This window comes from Belonocnema kinseyi, chromosome 2 (genome assembly GCF_010883055.1).
Source record: "Belonocnema kinseyi isolate 2016_QV_RU_SX_M_011 chromosome 2, B_treatae_v1, whole genome shotgun sequence".
NCBI lineage: Eukaryota > Metazoa > Arthropoda > Insecta > Hymenoptera > Cynipidae > Belonocnema > Belonocnema kinseyi.
Window position 1 is genome coordinate 81,432,733 of NC_046658.1, and position 21,838 is coordinate 81,454,570.

Sequence of the window (21,838 nt, forward strand, 5' to 3'; positions counted from 1 at the left end):
CCCGTTATGTGCGAAAATTTAATTGTTATTTAAGCGCTAAAAATTACGATGTACCAATTAATCGTAAGTAGATGCATGTATATCTTGAAAAAAAATCATGTATTATGTGTAATTATATATTTTTAAGGATTCTTTTTTATAATTTTAAGCGCGATATTACTAATCACTGAAGAGTAGCATCTGCTGCGCACGCAGTCGCATGTACGTTTCTTTTTTGTAGAACACACTCATCTTCGGTATGTATATCGACTAAACACGCGTTCAGTAGATTCTACTGTCGTAGTGGCCCGTCCATAATTTACTATTCCGTTTAGTAGTTGTAACCCTTGCAAGGGTGGGAGCCACTGAACTTTCTTCTCCGTGTGAGTTCTGTCATATCACATAATTCAGGACTCATTTAATGCTCTCCAAAACCACAAAAAATTATTTTCCAAAAGCCACCCCTAATACTGAAAAAAAACCTTTGATATAAATTTGCACAAATTGTAAATCTGACCATACTATAACTGAGGGCTCATTTAATGCCCCATTGCCAAATTTAATGCTCCACTATTTTTACAAACCGGGGGTTACGCTAGCGTAACGTTGAGCTAACGCAACCCCATGTAAAACAAACGTTGAATCGAGTTCTGCCCTATCACATAATTAAAGGCTCATTTAATGCTCTCCAAAACCACCAAAAATTATTTTCCAAAAGCCACTCCTAACACTGAAAAACAACCCTTAATATAAATTATGCACAAATTGTAAATATGACCATGCTATAATTAAAGGCTCATTTAATGCCCCATTGCTAAATTTAATGCTCCACTATTTTTTTTAACGGAGGTTCCGTCAGCTTACCGTTAAGCTAGCGTTACCCTGGTTTTTTTTAAATAGCGGAGCATTTAATTTGGCAATGGGGCATTAAATTAGGATTATATGAGCCCTTAATTATAGTATGGTCAGATTTACAATTTGTGCATGATTTATATTAAGGGTGGTTTTTCAGTATCAGGGGTGGCCTTTGAAAAATAATTTCTTGTGGTTTTGGAGAGCATTAAATGAGTCCTTAATTATTTGATAGGACAGACCTCTATTCAACATTTATTTCACTTGTGGTTCCGTCAGCTTAACATTAAGCTAGCATAACCCCGGTTACAAAAAATAGTGGAGGATTAAATTAGGTAATGGGGAATTAAATGAGCATTAAATGAGCCCTTAATTATGGTATGATCAGATTTACATTCTGTGCACCATTTATATTAAAGGTGCTTTTTCAGTATTAGGGGTGGCTTTTGGAAAATAATTTTTTGTGGTTTTCGAGAGCATTAAATCAGCTTTTTATTACGTGATAAGGACAGAATTCGATTCAACGTTTATTTCGCATGGGTTTCCGTCAGCTTAACATTAAGCTAGCGTAACGCCTTGTTTTTTTTAAATAGTGGAGCATTAAATTTGACAATAGGGCATTGAATGAGCCCTTAATTATGTGATGTGACAGAACTCGATTCAACATTTATTTCACTTGGAGTTTCGCCAGCTTAATGTTAAGATAGCTTAACAGCCCTGTTTATGAATTAAAATGAACAAATAATAATTTCGTTTGGTAAAAAGTATTATTAACAAATTATAAATAAAGATTGCCTTCTCCAGGCAAGAAAATTATATTTTGATTCTTTAATCTAAGAAATAAAATAATGGGAAACTACATTTTTAACCATTTCAGATATTCACTTTAAGAAAATGTTTAATATTCTAATTTGATTTTTTTCTCTTAGAATTTCTAGGAACTTGTTATGATAAATGTCCAGACTTACCTGAGTTTCACTGACTAATTTTTTATTTTCACTGATCAATTATATTCAAAGACCAGCATTTTAACCTTGCAACATTTTTAACACAGTTAAATTTTCAACAAAATCATGAGAGTTGAATTTTCTACAATCAGCCTAGTTTTTAACGAAAGAGTTGCATTTACAATGTGAAAAACGTAACATGTAGTTCATATTTCAACCAAAAATCAATTTTTTAAATTTATTATTATAGTTAAAAAAGTTCATTTTTAACAAATAAACACCTAATTTTCAACTTAAAATATAATTGTCAGGAGGATTCAAATGCAAGAAAAAAAATCAAATCCAAGTCAAATAAATTGCTACCAAGAATATAATATCAGGGTCGCCGCAAAACTTCATTTTGAAAATTCCCTCGTTTTTCCTTGACCATTATTCTTCAAAGACCAGAATATTAATCTTAAAAAATTTTTAACATTGAATCTTTGATAAATGACATACGCAAATTTCAAATTAAAATACAAAATGTACTATCCTGACTTTTGCAAGATTTTTTTTTCAAAATCCCTGACTTTTCATCTCTGCAAAAAAAAATATTTTCTTAAATTTAAAGGAAAAATATATTATTGATGTCATTCCAAGTAAAAACATGTTTTTTTTATTACAAAATTGTACAACTTAGAAAAAGTTACTTTAATAATGTTTGTAATTGAATTTTTTTACTAACGCTTCTTACCAGCTTTATAAAAAAATTTGAATTTGAATAAGTGATGAAATATTTTGTCAGTGAAAATATTCTCTACAACTTTACCATTTGAAGATTAAAACATGAAAACAGTAGAGTAGCAGAGAATAATTTTCCCGAAAAAAAGTCCTGATTTATTACAAAAACTATGGTTAAAACGATTATTCTCCGGAAGTTCTGAACTTTTTTCCTAAAAAAAAAGGTTTCTTCTTTATAATACATTACCTAATTTTTCGCAAAACTTCCTTAAATGTTTTTTACATTATGATTTCAAACCCCTAATTAACAGTTACGGATTAATGTAAAATAAAGACGTTTTTTCAAACAATTAAATCAAGAGTTCTCATAATTGCCGCATCGATTAAATAAAAAAAATTCTTTTTATTAAAAAAATGATAATCATAATTTTAATCTTTTAAAATTAAAATATTCAAACTAAGTAATGACAATGGAGCCCGGGAAAGATATAAGAGGAATAGGTGACATAAATAAAAATACAGACGATTGAACTTCTTTTCCTTTAATTTCTTATTCTGTTCACTAAAATGATAAATCGGTAAGGACTCGAACAATACTTCTCCTAGATCAAAATAGCGGATGTTCAGCAAATGACTTGAACTAATAATAATATGTATAATAATAGATCGACAACTTGGAATTTGTATTCTACCACTATGCATAATAATTAATTCATTAATTAATCTTTAACGCCTAAATAGTTAACCATAATGATATGATCTTGCTACAATAATAATAATTAAATTACAAACTACTCGCCTTTAAGTTCATTATGACCGATTTACGACTCAATAATCGAATTATCAGGTCCTACGTCCAGCACGAGATAAATCACAGGAAAAAAACAATTTACAAACCCAAGAAAAGAGATGGCTTCTAGAATTTACTTATAAATTGCCAAAAAAAAATCCAAATTATCATAAAATAAATATCTCGTTATTTTTTAACTTAATTGATAAACTTATTGTCTTTTAGACTCAACTTCATTCAAGAAAATCTCAATTAACGAACCAATAGACCATAACACCCCATAAAAAATTTTTGAATTATACAACAGCTAAGTTGATTAAATTTCGCTTAATCCTCAAATTTTCAGTTTCCTTTGTACTTCACAAAGTTCTCAAATTTCCATCTCATTATTCTTAGCTTCAAACAAAAAAATCACGTGAAATTCACTCAATGAATTTTCAAAAATCTTGAGGCTCCGGAATGTTCATAGTACGACCGGATTATCGATTATCTGCCGTACAAAAAAAAGACAAAGTAACCTTTTTTCTTCTATACCAACATACAACACACGTTTCTTAACACATTATTGCATTGTACCTGCCCTAAAAAAAAAACTATTGCCTTATGTCATCTTTATAGATTCTCTTCAAAACTTTTCCTTGCAATTACAGATCTGTCGTTGAAACGAGCGACGATTCTCACGGAAGGCGCGATATGTTTTCTAGATTCTTATAATTTATAATACAATAAAATCGCAATAAATAATTACACTTTTTCCTATTTAAAATCTGACGGTGAACCGTCGCCCATTTCCTTTCGGTCACTTATCCATTTGCAAATGAAAAAAAAACATTTTTTTTGCAAATAAGCTTTGTACTGCTCGATTCCTGATGGTCACTGGAATGAGAAAAACGCAGTGTTTTACTCTAACCTACCGTCTTTCAATATTTCGATACTATTCGCAGCGCATCCATTTTTTATTATTATCACTTTTCCATATTTACAGATTTCTTTCGAAAAAAAGTAGTTCTATTAATTAAGGCGTTCACATACATGTAATTAACAGGAAATTATTTTCTTATTACTACCTGAACTCCTTTAAAATTAATATTATGCAATCAAATATTTCTGACTATTTACATTTTTAATTCAATTTCGCGGAATTATTCAATCCACTACGTTACGCTTCAATAATTAAACAATTTATTCTTAAATGGCTCCAGTCCTAAAACTAAATTTTATATAATTCTTTGAATGCAAAAAGTATTGAAACTAATCTAGTTTCATAAATTTCAGAAATATTTTCTTTGACAGTATTTGAATATTTAATTATTTATACTGAGAAATAATATTTACAACATTTTCCAACAAAATCAGCTTCAAGCTGTTATTTAACTCCTACAACTTATACAACGAAATAATAAAATCGTGATTATATTTTTTCGATTGTTATAAATATTTTGGAATTCATAATTATTTTTTAATTTGAGGTACTCTCACTTTTTTTTCATTCCTTTGACAGTAATAATTATTAACTTATTGTTTGTCAAAATTCAAAGAAAAATTCGAACACCTCTACACTATAAACCATTCGCAATAACTCAAAAATGTATTATACAATGAATTCAAAAAATAAATTCTCTCTTTATCGTGTATATAAATGGGAATGTTAAACAAATGATTTAAATCTATTTTGCGACGCTAAATCAAGTTTTGACTTCTAAAAACGAAAAACAATTGTTTTTTAAAGTACATTTTCAATTATGCAATGATTGAATGAAAGAATTTTAATTCGTTGAAAGACAAGTATTTCGGCTGATTAATATGAAAAATATGAGAAGCGTGATGCAGTCAAGCAAATTCAAAAAATGTCTAATAAAGAGATACAAAATAATTATATATGTAATTCCTTACAAATATCTGTCTGACTTTTTATTCACCTTTGCATTATCAGTACAAAGTCTAGGACCCGAAAAAAAATTAATAATCGGAAAAAGTTCTTTTGAATTTGCAATAATTTAATAAAATTTAGCATAGCTATAATAAATCTGAGAAAATATATTTCAAATTCGAATAACACTTTCTCCAAAATATCTTTTGCGAAATCCTATCTAAAGAAAATCGCTATAATTTTCGTATATACTTTCACGGTAAAGATCAATCATTATCAGTACCTGTCTTATTGTATGTAATAAAATGAGTATTAAGGTTCTGTCGAACGAAAATAATCTTATATCTTTATGTTGTCTCTCTGAAACATTATAAACAGTATGATAAAATACTATACCAAAGTTAACACCATTCTGCTGCCCAACTCTGGGAAACTAAATTAATCTGCGTGCATAAACCTTACAGGTGATTTTAAAAATGTCTTTTAAAAACATCATTTCCTAAAATGGCACACATCTATAATTTTTTTTTATTTATTCTTGGTTTCATCGTTCTTTAGGAAAAGCAGGATGAGACATATATTAGAGTAACAATATTTTTCGAAGCATTGACAGTCTTATGGCACGGTTAAGATTATCTAATGAGAGAATTACTCTCTCATATTTGATTTATCGCCATATTAAAAAATTTAACAAATCATTGAAATATTGGGCGATGCCCTTTTCCTCCCTCACGCAGACGAGGGATTTTTATTTTGCAGTTTGTCATTTAGAAATATTATTTTATAAATTTACGCTTCGTGGAAAACCCAACGGTATTTTACTTGCCTTAATAAGTTGACAATTGAGCTGCTGGATTGAAGAAGGGCACATAAACTTATTTCGCTGGGAGTGGGGAGACCCCTGGAGGCTTTCAGAAACATTTTTGAATTTTGTGTTTTAAAGACTATGTTTAGGTGTAGAATTTTATTGCGCATCTTGTTCCGTTCACGCAAAAATTTGTAGCTTTTTTAGTTTTATAATAAAGCCAAAAAACTGGCTTTTTTGTACAAATTAATTTTGTTTCGCTTTTCACTTCAACTCGTGCTCAGTTAGTCAGTTTTAAGGATTTTTCAATAAATTTTTCAGAGAATGTAGTTTGAAATGTCCTTCGGCTAATGGAGTAAAATTATTTCAAAAATTTATTTAAATAAATTGTTGTTAATTTTTTTCCGACGCCTGGCGCTTATCGGACTTGTCTAACTTCCAGCGTTTCGTTTACCGAGCGAATTTTGAGCATCCAAAAACTTTTAGCAAGAAAGTTGTTGACAACAGTACAAAGAAGTTTTCTGGAAAATTTTAGCCCAATCGAATTAATATTCAAGAAATTATTAACGTCTAAAGTCGATGGCGACTAGTCGACTCGCGCGCAGGTTGTAGCGAGAGTCTCAGATCCAATATATAACACAGTTCAGCGGCGCCAAAAATAAAAACTAATCGAGTAATCAGGTGAAACATCGAGAAAGTAAATTTGTTTTTTGTTCCTGTTGTAATATATCGTATTATTATTTATTTATGCATAATACTTTGATACAACGTGTATACTTGATTAGTTTTCATTTTTTTGCGCTTGTGAACTGTATTATAAATCGGATCTTGAGACTCTCGCTATAGCCCGCGCGAGAGTCGACTAGCCGCTATCGACTTGAGACGTCAATAATTTCTTAAATATCAATTCGATTGAGCTAAAATTTTCCAGAAAACTTCTTTGTATGGTTGTCAACAACTTTCCCACTGAAAGTCTTTTGTTGCTCAAAGTTCGCTCGATAAACGAAACTCTGGAAGTTAGAAAATTCCGATAAGGGCCTGGCTTCAGAAAAAAATTAACATCAATTTTTTTTAAATAAATTTTTGAATTAATTTTGCTCTATCAGTCGAAGGACATTTCAAACTACATTTCCTAAAAGATTGATTGAAAAATCTTTAAAACTGACTGACTGAGCACGAGTTGAAGTGAAAAGCGAATCAAAATTAATTTTTACAAAAATGCCAGTTTTTTGGCTTTTATTAGAAAACTAAAAAAAATACAACTTTTTGCCTGGGGGAAAAAAGATGCGCAATGAATTTCTGCATCTATATATAGTCTTTAAAAATTAAAATTCGTATATGTTTGAGAAAGCTTCCAGGGACCTTCCCACTCCTAGCGAAATGAGTTTATGTGCCCTTCTTCGATCCGGCAGCTCAATTCGAATTAAAAATTAGAATTTTATTCCTCACTCGGAGCCTCAGCTGCGTGAGGGACTGTGCTGGACAACAGAATGATTTACAGCTTACCTAAATAGTTATAGGTAATACTTTTTTTTTGTATCGCCTCTACAAAATACGAAAATAGGCTAACAAGGAGAAAACCTTCGGTCCTTATTTTACGGGAACGAAAATTAAATTACGCGCTAGTAGGCCAAGTGATTTGTATGATTAATCGGCGGGTACATTTGCTTATTGTGCCTTTCCTTACGTTGAATACTTTGTAAATCGCAAACCTATTTTTTTTGCCTCTAGAAGAAAGTGGGTAGGGACTGTATATCTATAGGAACTAGCATAAGGTGCATCCAACACAAACTTCATCCAAGTATTTTGGAAAATAATATTTTGCAATATTTTATCTTTGAATATTTCAGTTTTAAAAAATCTCTCACTGATAAAGTTTCCATCGACTCTCATTATAATATTGTAACAATTATTTGTTCAGTGGAACAGGTCGCTCGAGAATGGCGATTACTCTCGCGAGAAAAAAACATTTGAATATTAATTATCTACTTCAGATAAATCCTAGGGTGTAATAAATGAAGAGAGTTCTGAGATTGGTAGAGTGGACAAAAATGATGGACTCATCAATTTGTTAAAGTGAAATCATACTTATTTTCGGATGTTTCGTCATTCCCCTGGGTCATCCCATTTTGCTTCCTCCGCTATTCGATCAAAACAGTCGGCCAGGAAAATGTACTGTAAAACGAGGGATTTGAAATATTTAATAATTAGTATATTAAAAATATAGATAGTTTCAAAATCCATTATTAAACAAAATTTTAAATATTAAGTTTTACCATTTTTTTAAACAACAATTCAGGATTAATTATTTCGAATTCAAAACGTTTGATGTTCAAAAGAACATATTTTGAACGAGTTGGAATTGATCAAGTTCCGTATCAAAGAATTTTAGATTAAATTTTTTTTTAAAGTATGAAAAGCAATTGATAGATATTAAATCAAAAACTCTCAAAATTGACCAATTTCAGATTACAATTTTGAAAATTCGACACTTTCATTAGAAAGGAGTTTAAATTGTATCATTTATGATTCAAAGAGAGCAAAATTAAAACATTTTATTTCGGACTGAAGAATCTAGAAATTAAATAATTTCATATTAGAATTTCGAAAATAGGACATTTTAAAAACAATAAAAATGGAATATTTTCAGATTAGAATCTTTTTAATTGAATCATTTAAAATTTGATGGAATTTAAATGATATTATTTATAATTAAAAGCGTTAAAAAATAAATAATTAAAAATAAAAAGCTTTAGAATTTAAATAATTTCCAACTCAAGACACTTTTTATTGCTATAACATAAAATAAATCATAATTTAAATCATAATTTAACATTACCTTTGCTCAGACAAATTTCTTTGAAATAAAAAAATAATAGAAAGCATTAAAAATAAACCAATTTCTACGGCGAAACGTTGTAAATTAAAGGAATACGAACTTCATTTAAAACTAAAAAAAAAACTGTAGACACCAATAACTGTGATATTAAAACTTTTGGAATTAAATCCCTTTAAAAATTAATTTAGTTTAAATAGATTTAAATAGCATAAAAAATAATGATTTTTAAATTGTTATTTATACTTTGCATAATTCAACGATTTACATTTTTTTAATTTATTAAAATTAAATTTTAATGAAATTTTTCAATTACTGACATAATTTTTATTTTTTATTTTGAACAGCAAAATATTTAACCTTTTTAATTTAAAATCATTTAATTTGTAACATTTCACGTAGAATTATTATTCAATTTAAAAATGTTCTAATTAAATATCTTTCAATTTTAAATGATTAATTATACAAAATCTTTAATTGAGAATCGAAAAATTTGCAGATATTATATTGAAAGTTTGCCAAATTGTTTAGTTTTGAACGTTCATAGTTCAAAATGAAAAAATTTCGAACTACAGATCCTTCAATGTTAATGTGTATAATTTAATATGATGTAGTTTTGAATGTTATCTTAATAATTAAATTTTAAAGATTTATAATTGCAAACTCTTTGATTTAAAAAATGAATAAATAAAATTTTGCATTCTAAATTGTGAAACTAAAAAACTTCAGCTTTAAATTGAAAAAATTGAAACTCTTCAATGTTCAATTTTGAAGAGTTACAATTGCAATTGGTCAATTTTTTAATGATAAATGGCCCTAATTGAAGAAATTTCGAATGTAAAGCAACAAAAGTAGCGAATTAAAAATTTTTTAACTGAAAACTTTCATACTTTTTTATTGTAAAGTTTAAAAATTAAAAACTCTTAAACTTTAATGAATTAAAATTTAAAGTTCTACAATTTCGAAAACTTGTAATTGGGATTTTTCAATTTTATCGATTTACAGTTTAAAATTCTCTGAATTTACAGATATATAAATAAACATGTTTGAATTTTGATGAATTTAAAGAGCAAAAGTTAGAGCTTTCAATCCTAAATCTTCTAAATTGATAAAATTTCAATGGACTAGTTGAACTTGTAACCAAACAGTAAGAGACACATTATCAACAAAACAGTTGAATTTTTAACCAAAAAATATGACTTTTTACCCCCAAAAAATTACTTTTCACCATGAAAGATGAATTTCTTACAAATAATGACGAAATTTGTATTAAAAAAATTATTTTTTATTAGAACAGTTAAATTTCTGAGAAAGAAAGATGACATTATAACTAAATAATTAAACTTTCAACGAAATGGTTACATTTTCAAGACAAGAAAAATTAATTTTTACTTAAAAAGTTGTATTTACAATCAAATAGTTATACTTTCAAAAAAGGAGAAGAATTTCCAATAAAATTAATAAACTTTTACTAAAACAGTTCAATTTTTATGCCCAAAAAAATTAATTTTTAGAACACTGATAAATTTTCGAAAACAAATATTATTTTAAAGCAAGAAGGATAAATCTTAAATTTAAAAGGATAAATATTTTACCCAAAAAGGCTAATGTTCAACAAGATAGTTCGCATTTCAGAGAAAAAACGACAAAATAGGGGAAAGTGGAAGTCTCTTGAAAACAGGGAAAAAAGGAAATTATTTTTTAAAAAAGTGGAGGGGAAAAGGATATAGGAAAAAAGAGTATGAAAATCGTAAGAGTATTAAAATCGTAAAATTTTCACTGGTTATGAATTTCAATTTCAAAAGTATCATTGCGATTACAATTAAGAGTAAGTACAGCAAACTTCTGAGAAAAATGGAAAAGAAATAAAAAATTCGCACGAATCTAGCCCTGAAGATGTCAAATTTACGTATTCCAATAAAATTTCAAACTGGTGGTAAAAAAATCAAGAGACAAAAGCACACAATGAATGAGCGAAAATTCGACAAAGTGAGTGTATCAATGAAATAAGAGTATCAGGTTCGACAATACCTATTTTCGTTCTGTAATTAATTTTTTTATTGAAAATTTTTTTATTGAAAATTTTTTTATTGAAAATTTTTGTATTGCAAAACTATTATTTTTTAAAATAAAAAATTGAATTTTTTATATTTTGTCCTGTACTTACTGACCCGTCTCGTCAGTAAGGCAGTGTGAATAATTTAAATTGTATTCTTAAATTCACAAAATTAATGTTGTTCCGATCAGGTATAGGGACCAAAACTTAAATTAAAAGATAAAAAATTCTTAAACAAATAACGAATTAATATCAGCGGTATTGGAGTTCAATAAAATCATTTGTTTTGGTCCCTACCCATGACAGGAACATCAATTTCTGCGAATTCAAAATTAAACTTAAAATCTATGTCAATTATATAAGTTTCAGCATCTATTCAAAGTTGCAGTACATTATAATAATATTTTCAAATTTTACCAAATCTACCGAAAACCCGGAACGGTGAGACATTCCGAGACAAAACGAAAAATTCAATACAATTTTTTTTTAATTGCTTAATTACAAAAAAATTAATTACAGAAAAGTAAGCATTACCTACCCTAATACCAATTAAAAAATCTTCTTTACAATTATTATATATAATAATAATAATGGTAAAGAAGATTTTGCATCCTGCACTTTTTTCAATAATTAATTAATTATTGAAAAAAGTGCAGGGTAGCTGTTTTAATCAAAGAACAAAATTCCCGGTAATTTCCCGGGTTTTCCCAGTTCGCAAACATTTTTCAAAGGCAATGAAATTCAAAAATTCTCTAAAGCTAACAAGTTTTCCATTTGATATAATATAAACTGAGCTGTGAATGAAAGCACTCAAAGTGGAAGTCTTGAATTTTTTAATTTTTTAATTTAAGTTTAAAAGTATTTTCATTCAATAATCTTGTATTAAAATTCTCAAAAATTTCAACGTATAAAATGGAATTTACTAACACTTTTCGACTAAACAATTTTAAGTTAAATGCCGTTAAACTGCCAAATAAAAAAATTTCAACATTCATCAATTTTAGAGTTCAAAGATTCAGATACAGTTTCAAAAATATAAATCCACGTTATCATTTGCAATGTCCAAAATTAAAGAATCAATTAAATTAAAAATGTTTAAAATTATATTATTTAAAGCAATTTTAATCTAGAAACATTAAAAATTAAAAGATTACATTTTTTTATAAAATTAACACTTCTTAAATTAAAGAATAAATTATTTTAATTTCAAATAATTTTAAAAAACCTTCAAATGCTACGAAAATGGATTCCAAAATCTTAAAACCTGTACATTTGTTCAAATTTTTAATTATTTTTGAATTTTTTCAGAACTTCTAAACATGCTTTAAAATGTTTCGAATTATTAGTACATTTTTTTTAATTCTGCCAAATTAAAAAAATGTCCTTAAAATCTTATATATTCATTTTTGATTATTTTGTAATATTACTTTTGAAGTCTTTCAAGATTCTTAAAAAGCTTATACATTTTTTGTTCCAAATCTGTCAAAATATATCATTTGTTTTAAATTAGGCCGTGGGCACTTTGTTTAAATTATTTTGAACCATTTGAAATTTTACATACATTTTTTATTTTTTCAAAATTTCTCAATATCTCTTCAACTTACTCGATTTTTTTCTAAGAAAATTAAAATTCAATTGTCATTTATAAATAAAAATTCAACAATTTGCCTTACAAATTAAAAGTTTCTAAATAGAACAATTAAAATTGTAACTTTTAAGATTTAGTTTTTAATATTTAATTATAATTACTAATTTTTAATTATCTTTAAGACATTTATAAACATTAAGTAATTGTCACTTTTATAAATTAAAATTTGTTTAATTAAATGGTTGAAAAATGGAATATTTTACATTGAAATAATATTTGAAATTTAATAAAACCTTTTAATTACGTAATATGTTATTTTAAAGTTATTTTAAAATTGAAAATAGTTGAAAAAGTTTCAATCGGGCCTTTATATTTGTTCAACTAATAACACTTTCCAATTGAAACAGGTAATTTTTAACTTTAGAATCTAAAAATTCTAAAATTGCGAACTGATTCCGAATCTCGTCTTGCAAAATCAATTATTATTTATTTTTTAAATCCTAAAGTACAGTTCAATTTAAAAAATTATTATTAATTTACATCCACAGTTGATCAACTGAAAATGTTTTCGATACAAAAACCTTCGATTTCGAAAACTTCTAATTGTTTAAGTCTTCAAAACTGCTTTTTAAAACAATTTTAATTAAAATGTACGCTTAAAAATTAAAATCTAAAATGGCACATTTTTGAAGTGAAAGATTTTCGAAATATGCATTCTAAATTAATTACTATCATAATTGAGAAAGATAACAATTAAACTAATTATTTGAACAATAGATAAGATCACAGGCAGATTTTGTTTCTACCATTTTTTTTTAATTTCCAGTAGAAAAATAACTTCACTGTCATTTCTCTCTTTCCCGGTTAAGCGGCGACCACCCTGAAAGTGCATATTATCAAATATTTAAAATATAATTCTTACGTATGGTGTGAAGACTTTGAGCCAGCGAGGAGGGCGATTGTCTGACCTCGTATATTGGAAACAAAAGGCCATTCCTTCCTCGTCAGTCTCCCAGCGAGTAATAGTGTTCCATTGAAATTCAACCACTTGGGACTCTAAAGTACCATCCTCTTTTGCTGCGTGTAATTTGAAAGCTGCAGTTCCAACCGCCGCTATCACGTGACCCTCTTTCCTCGAATCACAAGGACAATGGGGAAAGACGATGTCACCATAGCCGCTTAATTCACGCGCCAATTTGAGGTACTGAAAATTATACACATTTTATCAATTTGTGCCATTTTCTCATCATACCTTCTCAGATAATTATATTTGCTGGATTTCAGGCTAAACTTTAGAAACTAACTACAAAATCAGGGCACGTAGAAAATCGACAAAAACGTTTAAATCGCAGGGTTGCTACAATTTTCTTGTAAAAAAATATTCATTTTCCAGCAAAAGAGATGAATTTTTAACGCAAAAGTTGAGTTTTGAACCAACTGGTCTAACTTCCAAATAAAAAATCTGCCCGCTTCGCGGGTACATTCTCATTACGAGCTACGCGGGCGGCTCGCTACGCTCGCAAGTTTGAGCGCGCCTATGGCGTGCGACGGTCGAAACTTTATCAAATAGATCTCTTTTAGATGGCAGTATTTATATGCGTCTTCATATTCTAAATTGTCTACTTAATTAAGTATAGTCAAAGATTAAGTTTCTCAAAACTCTGTAGGCTTTGAGGTACAGATTCTCATCGTGATACTAGCGCTGCGCGCTCGATTTCCGACAGACATTTGTAAACAGGTTTTGTTGGATTTTTTTCTCGTAACTTTCGTCGTTTTTCCACACACTTTTTTTATTTTACTTTTTTTAACGTTATTTTTCACGAATAAAACAAAAAGTACGCGCCCTATCAAGAAGTAATTCTAAACGAAATTGTAGACCTTTTTTGGGATAACCATTTTTGTTAATTCATCTTTTTTTGTATCCTACATAGTTTGTCCACAAAATGGAATTTTTTTTATTTTCCATTATTTTTTGTGCAATCAAAATTTCAATTTTCGATTTTTGAAGAAAATCCGAAAATTGTTTATGATAATCTTGTAGAGATTTCAAAAAGAAATGCTTTTCTTCTCTTGACTTTTTTTCATATCGTGCGTTTTTCGGATTCAAATTTTGATTTTCGGTTGATTAAACAAATTTTGAAAACGCTATAACTCTGACAATTTTCTTTTTATCGAAAAAAGTCATAATGATAAATTATTTGTTCTTTTCCATACTATAAATATCCGTACATAGAATTTTCAAATTCAGAAAAAAGTGGTCTCAAAAATTTTCAAAATGCGCTGACTTTTTGAATTTTTATCAAAAATGGCTGGTTAACGAACTCGTCCTTTCTTTTAGGACCTAGAAAAAGTGTGCCAAAGATGGATTTGATTTGCTCATTTTTTCGAGAGTTATCGTGTTTACGGACGGACGGACAGACAGACGCCATCATGAAAACCTGATTTTCGGATTCAGGGGGTCTCGAAACGTGTGATGTGAAATTTCCGACAATTCTAATACTTTCTCAATCATAAATGATGAGAATGTAAAAAGATTAGACTTCAACTAAAAACAGTTATGTTTTTAACCAAATAGTTGAATCTTCAAGCCAAAAAGAATGATTTTTGGAAGACAGTTGAATTTTAAACCAAGAAAGCTAAATTTTTCAACTAAGAACTTTTCTACCAAAAAAATATAAATTTTTAATACAAAAGGAAGTATTTTCTATCAAAAAAAAATGAATTTATAACAAAACAGTCGAATTTTCGGCAGAAAAATATGACTTTTGAATAAAATTGTTGAATTTCTAACAAAATATTAAAATTTTCAACAAAATAGTGTAATTTTTAACCAAATAGTAGAATCTTCAAGCCAAAAAGACAAACTTTTTAGAAGACAGTTAAAAATAGTTGAATTGTTGATAAAACATTAAAAAATTTTCATAAAATAGTGCAATTTTTAACCTAGGCAAAAAATTAATTTAAAAAACAGTTAAACTTTCAGAAATTTTTTTTTTAAATAGTGGAATTTTCAACAAAATTGTGGACTTTTTATCCAAACAGTTGCATTTTCAAACAAAAAAGACGACATTTTTAGAAAGCAGTTCAATTATCAACAAAGAAAGTTGAATTTTCAACAAAGAACTTTTCTGACAAAAAAGATCGATTTTAATTCAAACCGGAGGGATGTTTTATGCAAAGGCGAATTTATAACAAGATAGTTTAAAATTGAACAAAACATTTCAATTTTCAACGAATAAGTTTTTTTTTAGAAGACAGTTGAATTTTAAACCCAGAACTATTTGTACGAAAAAAGGTGAATTTGTAACCCAAAAGGAATAATTTTCAACCGAAAAATACGAATTTTTAACAAATCACTTGAATTTTTAATAAAATACAATAATTAGCAATAAAATAGTAGAATTTTTAACAAATGGTTGGCTTTTCCAACCAATGAGCCGAAATTTTCAGAAGAGAGTTAAATTTTCAACCCAGACATTTTTTGCCAAAAAATACGAATTTTGAATCCAAAAGGGGGTATTTTCTATTCAAAAATATACATTTTTAAGAAAACAGTCGAATTTTCGTCAAAAAAATATTATTTTTGAATAAAATAGTTGAATTTCTAACAAATTATTTAAATTTTCAACAAAATAGTGGAATTTTTAACCAAATAGTTAAATTTTCAAACCAAAAAGACGAACTTTTAAGAAGACGGTTTAATTTTTAAACAAGAACTATAAAAAAAAACGACTTTTTATTCCAAAAGAACAGATTTTCTACACAAAAAATGAATAAAAAAACAACAACAAAAGTACAACATTTTTAGAAGGCAGTTTAATTATCAACCAAGAAGAATTCATTTCCAACGAAGACCTTTTCTGACAAAAAAGAAGAATTTGTAATAAAAAAGTATGAATTTTCTACATGAAAAAAAATAATTTTTAACAAAATAGTTGATTTTAGGCCAAAAAATATTGCATTTAAATTTTCAATCAAGAACATTTTCTACAAAAAAAAAATAAATAAAATAAAAGAATTTTGTATCTAAAAGAACAGATTTTCCATCCAGAAAACGAATTAAAAAAAAAAAACAGTTGAGTTTTCGGAAAAAAGATTTTTTTTAATAGTTGAATTTTCAAAAAAAAAAAAAAAAATAGTGGAATTTTTATCCAGATATGTAGCTTCAGCTTCAATCCAAACAGACATTTTTAGAAGGCAGTTGAATTGATCAACCAAGAAAGTTGAATTTTCAAAAAAAGAACTTTTCTGACAAGAAAGATGGATTTTAATTCAAAACGAATGGATTTTCTATTCAAATACGAATTTTTAACAAAATAGTTCAATTTTTAAACCAAATGGAAGAATTTTCTATCCAAAAAGGCGAATTTAAAAAAACCAGCTGAATTCTCGGCCAAAAAAGATCACTTTTGAATACAATAGTTATATTTTTAACAAAATATTAAAATTTTCAACAAAATAATTGAATTTTTCTTCAAATAGTTGGATTTTCAAACCGACAAAGATGAATTTTTTAACTAGATCATAGTAAGTAGGAGTTCAGGAAAATTGACAAAAATTGTTTTTAAAAAAGATAAAACTGGTACTACGCTAAAAATTCAATAAGGTATAAGGAACAGATTCCTGAAAAGTTACATGAAATAATTTCATAAAATGATGATCTTGCAATTTATTATATTACTTCTGTGTAGGTATGCTACTGATATCGCCATAGAGCTCAACGTGAATTTTTTTTTGAAATTTCTTCATTAAACATTTTCAGTTTACTTCTTACGCATTATAAATTTTGATAAGAGTTGAGGGAAAAAGCTTTTTTACATTTTTTTTAATCTAAAAAAATTGATTTTTGGAATTAATTCACTTATTATTATAAATAAGTTTGAGAAACTTTTATTTCCATACTTACGTCTATGAGTTTTTAGTTATAAACACAAACAAAATGAATTCCTTTATTTTTTTGCTGTTTTGGCAGTAGCATATGAAAACTCGCAAAATGGCCGAGAACGGACCATTGGTTGAAGGTAATTTATTACCATTTTTTTTTAAATAATTTATGCATGACGAAAATATAATTACGAATAATTTATAACTTATTTTTAACTTTTTTGCTTCATCCGCTCATATTGAAGACGTATAAGAATAAAAGTTCTATAGTTTGAACCATTATCAGATAATATATTCACTTCTCATCAAATCTCATCAAATCTAGCCTCCACAAATTAATTTCAAAGTTTAATGTTTGCACATTTGTCAATGGACAATAAGTAATCAAAATAACACAATATTCAAAAAATATAAAAATAAAAAAAGAAGATTTTTAAACAAAAACATGCATTCTTAACAAAAAAAGTTCAACGTTTAATCAAGCATGAACTTTCAACCTAAAAGCTGAATTTTTAACGAAGAGATTAATTTCCTAACAAAAAAGACGTATTTTCAACAAAATACTTGAATTTTAGACAAATTTAAAAACAAGTCAATATTCAACCCAAATAGGAATAGTCAAATTTTCACTTTAAAAAATTAATTTTCAACCAAAAAAAAAAAACAAATTTTAACAAATTAGTAAATAGAAAATAAAATGTAAATTGTAATAAAATAGTTCATTTTTTTAACCAACATCGATTTTACAGCCAAGAAAAAAAGAAAAAATGGTCACCAAATTGTAGAATTATAACAAAAGATGAATTTTCAGCAAAATGGATACATTTTCAAAAGAAAAAAATTAATGTTGAAAAAAAATTATGAATCGTCAACAAAAAAAGGTTCAATTTTAAATAAAAAAACAGTTAAATTCAACAAAGTTTTAACAAAATAGATGAACCATTGAAAAAAAAGATTAATTTTCAAACAAATGAAGAAATGAAGAAATATCTGCAGTCAAGCAGAAAAAAAATCGCCAACAGGGTGAATTCTCTACAAAACAGTTGTATTTTAAACACAAAAATATGAATTTTTAAACACAAAACGTATTTTCTATTAAACAGTTAAATTTTTAAATCAAAACGATGATTTCTTTAGAAAAATATTGAATTATCGACCTAGAAATGTCAATTTTCGAAAAAAGTTAATTTTTAACAAAAAAGCTCCATTTGAAATACGTTTGAATGAAAATAAATTTTTTTTTTCGAATCTTTAGAAGAAAAAAAATGCCTATTATATTGAGATATCTTGATCTTCAGTTTTGATTTTTACGAAACAAAATTTTTTTTTTGAATAAAAATGAAATTACTTAAAACCATGAGAATTTAAACGCGAAATTCTCGATTAATTTTCTCAGAGTTGTTTTACTTTTTTACACCGCAATTTGTTTAACTATATTGAAAAAGTTCAAATCTGGGGAGTATATTTTTCTTCTTTTTGTAACTGAAAATTGAACTTTCTTATCGTAATCCGCAGCCAGACTTTTTTTTTATAAATAAAAATGTTTCCTTATAAGGTAGAGGTACTTCTTTTTATCTTTCTTTTTATTTCCAAAAAACACAGACTGATACTGACGGATACATTCAATGTTTTAATAATAAGTTGAAAATGAAATTTGCATCACGATCAACGAAAAAATTTAGATTCTCCAAACTTGTTTTCAAAATAATTTTAAAATACGATCAGGCCGTCAAATTTTCATTTTTAGGGGTTTTGTTTCTTCATTAATTTTTTTGTTATTTCTTGTAAAATATGTTCTATGTATGATATGGAAAATATTTGTAATAAAAAACAAATTGCTTTATAAATATTTCTATTGTAATATGAAGATTATGTTTCTAGTTATTTGTAGAAAAAAGATAGCTGACATTATTTATTGCTTTAATCAATTATTTTTAAAGAAACTGACATGCGTTTAGCAAATTCAAATTTCTGTGTCATTTGGAATTTTAGTTTTGAGTTTGTATTCCTACATTTAAAATTGTTTTTGAAGTAATTAAGGAAGATATTCTAGTTTCCTTCACTGTCCGATGTTAAGAAACCTTATTTTTGCAATAAAAATGTGAGTACGTAATACTAATTATGAAATAAAATTCTTACAAATAAATTTACGCAGTCAATTTATTTTCATATATTATAAGAATGAGTGGGTGTTTTATAAATGAAAGTAAAATCTTTAAAAATATTTTTGTATACTACCACATTTAACTGCAATCACGGAAAATCTGTACGATTAAAAGTAAAAAGTCTAAAGATAATTTTAACTAAATATGAAACAAAAATCATTTAAAATATTTGATTTGTACACAATAATATATCATTTTAAGACCATATTCCTGTCAATATCATTGAAAAGTTCTTTGACTTATTTTTCTATCCTATTTTGCTAATAATCTTCTTTACTGTTTCTATTTTTTTTTAAATTTTAATAAATTCTTTAATATATATATATATTGACGAGAAATGGGACTTTTTCTATTTTTTAAATCATAGCGGATGGCGAAGACATTGCAGAGATTTTAATATTTGCTTGAATTAAAGCTTAAACATTTTATTTAAAATTGAGAATGAATTCACGATTAGAAAAAATCCAATTAGGAGCAATTAAAGAACCTTTTTATCAATCTTTCTATCAGTCATAACAAAATAATTAATTGTTGATTAATAATTCATAAAATAATTATTGGGTATTTTACTCAGAAATTTATAAATGTTCGAAAGTTTTTTCAATTTTATAAAAGAAGATTCATTTTATAAGAAAAAAATTCATTTTTGATCTGAATCATGACAAATTGTAAATTGTGATAAATATATTTTAAAAAGTTTCTTATTTTAAAAAAAAAATAAAACAAGTAAACAAATATTTTACTTAAAAAATAGTTAAAAGATTTTTATTAAATTATTCAAAATAATTTTAATATAAAAGGGGATAATTTTACAAGTATAAAAATTTAATACGCGCATCTTAAAATAATTCAAAAGATGAAAACTGCAGAAAATTAATAAAAGAAGACAAAATTCAAAAAGGGGACCTCCACATCATATGCGATTTTTAATTACTTTTTTTTTCGACTAGAAAAGTTGTTCAGATTCGAAGATAATTTTCTTTATCCCCTAGTGGCTGTTATACCAAAAGATTCCTTATGAGAAAAAACTGCTGAAAAATTGTTGGCACAACTACGAAATAGGCTTGACGATAGATTTTAATAGTAAAAATAACAAAAAAATGTTTAGCTTTACGCAAAAATGTATTGTCTGAAAACTGTTTAGCAAAATATTAATTTTTGTCTTAAATGTAACAATTAAAGAATTCATCAACTGTGAGTTTTTAAGGGTTAAACTAAAATGCTCACCTCGTGTTTTCTGGATGCATCCTGCAAAGCCTTTAGCTGATAAAGCCTTTCGCCTGCCGAAATGTGTCCTCTATTGACTTCATCGACAGTTTGCCAAAAAATCCACGTTAACGCCTGCTCACTCAGAGGTCTCGAAATATTAAAGAGCCATCTTCTTATACACAGACATGTGGCACTCGCTGTCGAATAGTTTTGAATATATAAGGTGTGTGGGTGTTCATGGGGTTGCAATTTTCTTTCTGAAAAGGAACGATTGAACATTTATTTTTAAATTTATAAAAGAAGTGCTTAGCGTTTCTACAAAAAAAAAAAAAATAAATAAATAAATAAATAAATCCAGAATACAAAGATTCAATTTTATGGGCAACCCCGTTTTTGGGCGATTGTTCATTTTATCAGGGTGGAAAATTACGAAGCTACAATCAAACATCTTTTAAAGTTTCTCATTTAATTTCGAGTTTTTTTCAAATTCAGCAACAATTTATTGACCTTTCTTTAAAATAAATAATTCTTTGCTGCTGATATAATCAAAGTGAGTTTAATTTCATGTGTAATGAGTTTAAAAAAATTTTAATTGGTTGAAATTTTACAGGGTAATCGAATTTCAAGAAACAGTACTCAGTTCCGATTATAAAAAATATATATTCGTATAAAAACGATACAACAGGGTGGTCGCGAATTTTCACTTTCAAAATTCCATGACTTTTCCCTGATTTCTATCTGACCAATGTTTCGTTTTTCCTTAACATTAATATTAAAGAACAAGAATCTTAATTTTGTAACATTTTTAACATAGAATCGTTTATAAAAGGAATAATAAAATTTTTAATTTATTTTATTTCGATAAATAATGGATTTTTCTACAATAAAATAAGAACTTTCAATCCAAAAAGATGAATTTTCAACAAAGAGTTGAATTTTCGACTAAAAAACTATGACTTTTTAACAAAGCAGTTTAATTTTTAAGAAAATAATTAAATTTTCGAACGTATAGATGAATCTTTAACCATATTGTTTAATAGTCAAAATAAAAAGGTGAATTTTCAACCAAATGATCGAATTTTCAAACAAAAAAGATTAAACTAATTAAAATTAAAATAATGATTAAAATAATTAAAA

At 26.9% G+C, this 21,838-nt stretch overlaps 1 protein-coding gene across 2 annotated transcripts in view; it reads right to left on the minus strand.

The window, feature by feature from the left end:
- Positions 1–7,197: 7,197 nt before the first annotated feature.
- Positions 7,198–21,838, minus strand: part of LOC117167997 (sorting nexin-27) — a 50,174-nt gene continuing 35,533 nt past the window's right edge. For both annotated transcript variants that reach the window (XM_033353306.1, XM_033353307.1), the window contains exons 5-7: positions 20,720–20,958; positions 13,366–13,647; positions 7,198–8,138 (exon numbers count right to left, since the gene is read on the minus strand). In XM_033353306.1, coding sequence (XP_033209197.1) covers positions 8,070–8,138; positions 13,366–13,647; positions 20,720–20,958 — 590 coding nt within the window. In that variant the 3' untranslated portion in view covers positions 7,198–8,069. The remainder of the gene's footprint in view (positions 8,139–13,365; positions 13,648–20,719; positions 20,959–21,838) is intronic.